Source organism: Dendrobium catenatum, unplaced genomic scaffold, assembly GCF_001605985.2.
Source record: "Dendrobium catenatum unplaced genomic scaffold, ASM160598v2 fragScaff_scaffold_361, whole genome shotgun sequence".
Taxonomy (NCBI): domain Eukaryota; kingdom Viridiplantae; phylum Streptophyta; class Magnoliopsida; order Asparagales; family Orchidaceae; genus Dendrobium; species Dendrobium catenatum.
Genome location: NW_021318823.1, coordinates 621,171 through 630,423, shown reverse-complemented (window position 1 = coordinate 630,423; position 9,253 = coordinate 621,171). Strand labels below are relative to the sequence as shown.

Below are 9,253 nucleotides of genomic sequence, written 5' to 3'. Positions count from 1 at the left end.
TAGTTGACTTAGTCAACTAAGTCAAAGTTTGGTCAAAATTGGCTTATTTAGGTGAATCAAAACCTACTAAGTTTGACCAAGTCAACTCAAAATCCTTGGTCAAACCCCACCTTATAAAACCCCATTCAATATTCCTACATTAACCTTATCCCAAATGCTTCCTAACCTACACTAAGTGACTCCCCACATCCCCTAAGTACCACTCCACTAGCCTTGACAGGTCAAAAGCAAGTCAACAAGGCACTTAAACTCCAATTGATTGGTCAAATCCCTTTCCAAACTCTAACTAAAATTTTTTAAGGCCTTAAACCTTATTCAACTAGCATCCCACAGCCCTTCCTTACCACCTCAACCTCCTTTGATGAGTTGACTTGTCAAAGAAGTCAATCCAAGCTCAAACCCTTCTAAATAGTCAAACAGCTACTTTAATCCTTTTCTTCCTAGTTTAGGTTATTGGGAGGAAACCTTTTAATGCCCAAAGCTCTCTTGAAGGCTTCTTAAGCAAGCTATGGTCTTGGTTTAGCCTTAAGAGTCAATGTGCCCCCCCCCCCCATCCATTCAAAATTTTAAGTAATTTAATTTAAAATTATTTTCAAAATTTAATACTTAATATATTTCAAAATTTAAAGTAATCAATTAACAATTAAAATATACATAAATTAAGTTTTAACACATTAATATTTAAACTCAAACATAAATTTCTCCTTTGACCTTTAACAAACTCGAACATTAGATAACTTCCAGAAATTGTCCAGTTTAGGACATACCCAAGCAACACATCCTTTTTGCACACACTTTAGATGGTTTATTAGGACAACAAACTCTAGTCTAGGTTAGGCTGATGTTTAATTTTTATTATTATGTGCCAGGTTTTTCAAATTTTTAATATATGCTGGATTAAAAATTGATTGATGTGAGTGCTTACTTACTTTAATAGTAATATGTGAATCGATATGATGGGCGATAGAATACCCTTAGGTTTGGACCCATATGGTCGCTAATAGGATTTTCTGAAGGTTGTTACGCTCGTGCAGGGCAATAAAATGGGGGCTAAATTAATAATGATTTAAAGTAATAAAATTTTTTACAGGTGCTTTTGTTTCTTAGCCCCCAAATAAATATGAGCGTGGCCAAGTATGATTTATTTTTTAGTGCATATATATATATATATATATAATGCTTGGAATTGATTTGATATCAAATGTTTAGAATAACCCACCAAGAGAGTCTATATTTTTCTTTTTAATATTATTATTTGTTTAAACTTAAGAGTTGTAAAAGTTAGACTTTTGAGTCCGGATACATGTATGCAAAATTAAATTCTGAAGAGGAAATGATACCCCCTTAGGGAGACAATCCTTTTCTATTTGGAAGCCCAAATTTGGATAATTTTTATACCCAAAGTGAAAAGAATAACCTCCCCTTCGGAGAATAATTTTCTTTTTTCATTTGGGTATCCAGATATTATAAATCCAAAGAGCCCGAAGAAGATGAGGAGTTGTAGATAATGAGTATCCCACTCAAAGTCAACTTACAGCAATCCTAGGATTAAAATTCGGGTTTGTGATTAGTGGAGCCCGGTCACATATATTTAATGTAAATTCTAGGTTGTAATAAATATACAGTTTGCCAATGGACATTTATTTAATTAATTTGATTAATTTCTGTGTTTGATTTATTTTTTCTAGTTTTTTAGAGATTACATTTTTTTTTTATTTTATCCTGGATAGGCATAGGCTCACGAGGGTATGCTAAAAACTTTTTCTACTTAAAACTAATTAAAATTTTAAGGTTAACAAAGAAATTATAGTGATTTAAGAATTAAGCTCAAGATTGCGAGGAGTCTGCATAATCATATTAATTTAATTTTCTTCCTTGTTATGCATCTTCCTACCTATGGGTTCTGAAAGATCTTCTGGTCTTTGAGAGTGCAGATCTATCAAGGGGATGTTATACAATTTCTAGGGAAAAATAATTTTCAAGCTTTTTTTAAAATTGGTTCATACACATTTTATGCATTTAATTGAGTGGATCATCATATATTACATTAAAAACTAATTAAATGAGTCTAAAATTTTAATTGCATTCATTTAAATCATTCACACCCAGCATAAGTCAAGGAACCAATTATGACATGCTTTAAACATCCTTACCACTATTTTATAAAAATGACTATAATCATATATTTTAATCAATTATGTGGTTAGCTGGCTCCCCAATATAGGCTGTGGTAAGTCTATATTTTGCATGACATTAGCTAGGTTCAGATTGTTGTGGTCCAATGCCCAATTTAGATTTAAGATATGGGACATATTTCAAATCATAAGACCCTAACTTCTTGAAATATAGTCCCAAATTTTTAATAAATTATTCAACTCAAATTAAATATTTTCTCAATTCAAATTTAAAGCCCAACACTTATCTTAGGTTGGAGCACTTCTGAATTATTTTAGAATCACAAAATGCCTCATACCCTTCCTTCATTGACTGAAAAACTAAGTATTCAAAATTTAATCCAATCCCCATTGAAACTCCTAATTCACCTCATTTAATATCACTCTTAGAGATAAAAGTTTGTGAGGGATTTTAATTCCCTAAAGAACTAGTCCCAAAACTAACAAAAAAGGGGGTGAATTGAATATTAAAAAAATTTCTTTCTACAAAAAGAAAAATCTCCTTCTTAAAACTTTTTCAATATCTGAAAATAGATAATCAATACATCATAATATCAATCATAGATTTTTAACCACATAGTTATATCTAAAAATAAATGCAGAAAAAAAAGCACGGTAAAAATAATAAACTCAGAAATAATACTCCAGATTTATAGTGGTTTGGTCCAACCTAACCTACATCCACTACTCGGAGGCACCCTACGAGTATTGCACTAAACTTTTAGTGACTCTCCTTTAGCCCTCACAGCTAGGCGGACAATCCCTTACAAAATTACTTCCACCTTCCTCAGTGTGCTGGAGTAACTAGGTCCTTTGACACAAATGAGGTCTTCTTCTTCCCAAAACTTCCCTCAACATGAACCTTGAATCTGATGGTACTAAGGTGCAAGCTTGCTGGAGCATCCATGTGAAACCCCCTCCACACTCCCTTGAAACCCGCTCCAAAGATATTCTCTCTCTCAAACTCCATAATTTCCGCTTTTCCTTTCAAGTTCTCTCTTCAAGTTTTTTCCAAAAGAACGAAGACATAATGGCTGCCGAAAGACACTTACCAAGTGTCTTGATAAAGCTTAAAATAGAGGGCTTTGAAAAACCCTAAAATCAATTATAGCAGCAAAGATCATCCCTTCGTTCTGTATGATCAATATAAAAATAAACCTTCCAGTCATAACATCCAGTATTGTCCTGTACGATCAATTCAATAATTTGTATAAATCATCTGGGACGATCATATAATTATCCAGGATGATTAGTTTAAGATTGGCGGCAATCAACATATCATCACGAGATAGTCTTGGGATGTCCAGGATGATAGTCTATATGATTAGAAGAAATATGGTTTTTATCTCGGACGATTTAGGAAAATTAAATATATAGGTAAATATTTTCCAGTATGATATACAGATCATTCAGGATGATTTGATTGAGTGATTTAACTATAATTAATCCCTTAATTACATGATCAATTTATGCATGATTATTATTGATCATCCAGGATAATCTAAATCATCCAGGACGATTAGAATAAAATTTGAATCCTAAATACTTACCTAAATTATCATTGGCAACTATTTTACAAGGTCATAAAGGATCGTCTAATATAATTAGTTCAAAACTTGAACATCTAATTTTGATTAGTTCTCACTCCCCTAAGTGTGCATGTGCATGAACACTAAGCTTGCAAACACCTTTACAGGACTTGACTTAAAAAATAAAAATTATAATAATGAATATTACAGCTCTTTATAGCATATTCCTATTCTTCTCAACCTTGAGCTCTGATTCTTTATTGAATGGGGCTTGGTATTCCTGAAATATTAGTATACACATAAATAAATATAGAACGAAAAACACTAAGAGACATAAATTTTTTGTTATCGTACAAAATATAAACTCGTGAGCTCGAGTAGTAAGAATCTTCCCTTTTTTATGATGGTAAAATTTACTAGTGAATTTGCAAACTAAAAGTATTTTCTCCCAATCTCCTCTTCACTAAGATAAAAATTTAAAAACATGGGAAAACAAAAATTACTTTCTTTTTAATTTTTATTTTTTAAAATAAAATAAGTAAAACAAAATAAATAACTAGAGAAAAAGATAAACTAAAATAGAAATACAAAAATAATAGTACATTCTCTTCTTTTGAAAGAAGAGAAGCATAGAAAATCAAAATAGTAAAAACTGACTAACAAAAAATCAAAAGAGCCCTGATCTGGTGAAGAAAATGTTTTAGAATAATTATTTTGAAATTTTAAATTTTTTTGGGATGAGAAAGTTACCTCTTAATTTTATTCAAAAACTTAGTAAGACATGTATTGACAACACATAACCCAGAAAGGTTAGAGATTTAAAAATTATTAATACAAGCTCAAGTACCTTTAAAGACTCAAAAACTTATTAAGCCAACTTCTAAATAAAAAAACAAATTAGAAAAGGAAACACTAATTTTTTTAAAACTTCTTTTATAAAATATACCTAATAGAAGATTAATGCAAAAATTGGTGAATTAAGAATCATGATTTTCAAATTTAAGTATCGAAAATATCAATAGATATAAGGCTTTCTTAAGATTTATGAAATACAAGAAAGATAAGCTAACTTATTGTGGGCTCAATTTAGTGCACCTTTCTAAGTTTTTGATGCACTTTACGCATCTTTTGATTTTTGATACACTTTGGGTATCTTTCCATATTTGGTGTTATTGTGTATCTTTTCAGCTTTAGGCTCATTTTGTTCCTCCTTTTTTTCAACAAATATGTTTTCTTTATGTAATTTTTAAAACTAAAGCAAACACATTCTAGTGATAAAAATGAACTATTTGATTAAGAAAAAATGGGTGGATTCAACAACTTATAAAAGATCCCTATGAGATAGAAAAATATAGGGATATGAAAAAAAAGTTCAATTTCAAAATCTAATTTATAATTTGATAAAGACTTTGAATCAAAAGTAAAATAGCCTCATTAATAAATGAGATAGAGAGACAATCATGAGTTTCCTTCTTTTGATTGATTTTAGAGAAGAAAATCACAACTAAAAAAATTTTAAAAAATAGGAGGTAAATTTTTTATTTTTAGAATAAATAATCTTTAGAAAAAAGATTTGATTTTCTAAAGTGTATAATACACATAAAAGTGATACGTTTGTGTTGATCAGAGAAAACTTAAAGAAAAATGTAAAGTCTAATTTAACATTTTAAAGAAATAAAAAAATACTAAAAAAAAAATCACAAAGAAAACACAGAGAATAAACATGAACACAATGAATAAAAATAGATATCTACACATGAAAAAACACTCAAACAAGGCTTTAAACATTATTATTTTGCTTATGATATGATGATACAGAAGCTAGGTCTGCCTAAGAGATTTTTTAATTTTCATTATTTGCCATTTTTATAATTTACTTAGCTTTACATTTTTCTTTTTTCTTTTTATATATCCAGGTTTTCTACAGCCAAAATAAATAACGTCATAAGAACTCTTAACATTCTTACCATTTTTATCTTTATTTTACTTTTGTTGATGTTTTTGCTTGTGCTTTAGTAGACTTTTCAATTTGTTTATTATTGATGCTAACTCTTCACTTTCATCATCTACTAAACTGCTTTGATCCATGTCTTCATCTTTTAGCACTATTATTTCACCTGCATTCAAAAATATTTGACTAATAGTTTGCTTATTAGCAATGAGTGAGCTAATCAGATTGTTAATAGAATATTTATTAAAAATTTTTTATTCACAAATAACAACGACTTTGGGTTCAAATTTATCAAGTAGACAATGTAGAATTTTATTAACTTTTTCAAACTTTGAAAGTTCTTTACCTAAAGCATTTAATGATGTCACAATTTGAGTAAATCTACTAGACATGTAAGATCGTCCAGGACAAGATCATCCTATATGATCAGTACAAAATAGCACTTCCAGTCAGAACTCCCAACATAGTCCTGTATGATTAATTTAATAATTTATATAGATCATCTGGGATGATTAGTTCAAGATTGGCGACAATTAACATATCGTCCCAAGACAATCTCGAGACATCAATGATGATAGCCTTTATGATTAGAGGAAATATGGTTTTCATCTTGGAGGATTTAGAAAAATCAAATATGTCGACAAACATCGTCCAGTATGATATATAGATTGTCTAAGATGATATGATTGAATAATTAACTATAATTAATCCCCTAATCATATGATCAATTTAGGCATAATTGACATTGATCGTCTAGAAAGATCTAGATCATCCAAGATGATTATAACAAATTTTGAATCTTAAATTCTTGCCTAAATTATCATTGACAGCTATTTTGCAAGATCATACAGAATCATCGTGGATGATCGAAATCATCCAGTACGATTAGTTTAATGAGATGATCATCTTGGACAATCAAAATCATCTAGTATGATTAGTTCAAAACATGAATTTTTAGTTTTGACTAGATCTCACTCCCTTGAGTGTGCATGTGCATGACCACCAAGCTAACAAACATCTTTATAGGAATTGACTCAATAAAATAAAATTATATTAATGAATATTACAGACTCTTTACAGCATAACCTTATAATATTTAATATTGAGCTCTGATTCTTAGTTGGATGGTGCACGGTGTTCCTAAAATGTTAGTATACACATAAATAAATATATAATGAAAAATACTATGAGACATAAAGATATTTGTTATCATTAAAAATGTAAACTCGTGAGCATGTGTTGCAACAAGAGAATCTCTAAATATAATTTATATAATTATTTTAATCAAGAATATTTGTAGAAGACCATAGTTTCCTAAAATGTTAGTAACTACTAGGGGTTATGCTCATAGGAGATTTAGAATCCACATCCACCTTTTTAAAAGTCAATCTTCATGGACTTTGAATCAAAATGTAAATATTGGCTATAGAAATATATTCATATTTTTCATTATTTATATTTTCTTAATGCAATTTATCAAAGCAGGTCTAGTTGCTGATTGAAAAAAAAAAGATGCAATTCTTCCAATTTAAATTATGGGACGTGACTCGTAGAGCATTAGAGTTTCCTTAAATCTCAAGTAAAAGTTTAAGCTCTAAGTACAAGCTCCTCTCTCTTCATGTAGAGAGTAAGGGACAATTATCTATTTTTTGAAGTGGCATGCCTTATTAATATGACTAACATTTGGAACACTTCATAAGATATTCTATATTGATTCTCTCGATCATCGATTCTTTTTTCAAAATTTAAGTGCCTTAATGATATTAGAATTATACAATATTAGGCTAATTAGATTTGTCCCGTCCACACTCAATTTGACTATAAACATGCCAATTTTGAAAATCATTTGATCATCTAAATAGCATCATGAAGTTTCAATTATGCTTCAGACCCCTAATTTGGACTTGTTTAGGCTCGTATTGTATCATTTTGGGTATCATTGAGTTCATCTTATAGAGACGTTTAATTCAACTATAAGTTTTTGCCAAAATTAGAGTTCGAATAGTTCTAAATTTTAGAAGTTTCTAATTTAAATATGTGTCAAAATTCATGTCCGATTAAGAAAATTTTCTATGAAGAAATAATAATAATAATTTATAAAATGAATGAGATATTTTTCTCTAATAACTTCACTCTACATTACATTTTTATATTAAACTAATCAAATAACATAAATATTGCATCAATTAAATTTATAAAACATAAAAAAATAACACAAAATAAATGTGACATTAAATAAGTCAATAAAATAATAAAATATAAGCAAATATTTCATGAATTCAGCAGATTTTTGCATTGCAGAGAGGCAATTTCTGAATTTCGTGATTCAAACTCATGGCATACAAGACAAATTGAGAAAAAGAAAGAATTAAACCCAATATCAAAATTCAAAAACATTATGATAAATCATAAATGTGCTTCCTCATTAAAGAACGAACACCGCATATCAAGCCAAACCCACAGCTGTGTATCCTTAGGCCTCATGTGGTAATACCGTATAATAATGTTGGATGAAAAAGGTATAATTGCTCTACCTTGGATGGACAACTTGCTCAAAACGTTCAATAAAAAATCAAAATATAAAAAACAAAACAGATGGCTTACCTGGAGCTCGACGACGACAAATTTGGTTCTCACGGTAAGTCGTGCCGCCGGCTGGGATGAATCAGAGAAGGTGGAAGAAGTCTTTCGGCTGGGATGAATCGGAGAAGGTGGAAGAAGTCTTTCGGCTGGGATGGATGAGTCGCGCGGCTTTAGGCGTGGAAGAGAGGAAGACTCAAAACAAAATACTCAAAGAAGCTTACGATTAGGGCAGCGTGTATAGCGATCAAAACTTCCCCACGCGCGCGTTCGATCGTGGATGGACGACTGAGATTTGCAAATTTTCGAACCGTCCGGTTCTTCAATAGCCGCCCGGTTCGGCGGTTCCCCGGTTCAACCGGGTTTTGTACCGGTTTTCAGCCGGTTACAAATACAGGCGGTTCTTGCATCAAATCGGACCGCCCACCGGACCGGTTCGCGGTTGAACCGGTCGAACCAGCCGGTCCGGTCCGGTTTTGAAAACCATGCTGTTGCCGCTGTAGATCCTTACGCCTTCTTTAACTTCTTTCTCGGTTTAGGCATCTCTGTCTCTCTCTCTCTCTCGTAGCGCTCCTGTGTTCTTCAAAGTTTGAAACCATCGATAGCAGACGTCTACTTTTTCGACCTAGGTCTCATTTTCTTTCTGATCCCTTCACCATGAGTACCTTGCCTGGTCTCCGTCGTCGCTATGCTTATGAAGGAATTGCGATTCACTAGAATCTAGGGTTTCTTCTTGTTTTGCCTCTTGTCGTCGCAAAAGATGATTCCGTGGGGCGGTGTGGGCTGCTGTATGAGTGCCGCTGCTCTCTATCTTCTGGGCAGAAGCAGCGGAAGGTGCTTACTTTTTTTTGACCAATTTTGAGATTTATGTTTAGATTGTAGTCGTTATTCCGTGCTGCATTTTTTTCCTATTTTATTCGGTGGGATGGTAGATTTTTTTTTTTTTTTTGTGCAGGGATGCTGACGTTCTAAGGTCTGTGACGAGGGTTAACCAGCTAAAAGATCTGGGTTAGTCCTGT

The 9,253-nt window shown here is 31.5% G+C and overlaps 1 protein-coding gene across 1 annotated transcript in view; it reads left to right on the top strand.

The window, feature by feature from the left end:
• The first annotated feature begins 8,783 nt into the window (after positions 1-8,783).
• Positions 8,784-9,253, top strand: part of LOC110110687 (E3 ubiquitin-protein ligase SP1) — a 101,705-nt gene continuing 101,235 nt past the window's right edge. Inside the window, exons 1-2 of the mRNA XM_020842285.2 lie at positions 8,784-9,068; positions 9,190-9,242. Coding sequence (XP_020697944.1) covers positions 8,995-9,068; positions 9,190-9,242 — 127 coding nt within the window. The 5' untranslated portion in view covers positions 8,784-8,994. The remainder of the gene's footprint in view (positions 9,069-9,189; positions 9,243-9,253) is intronic.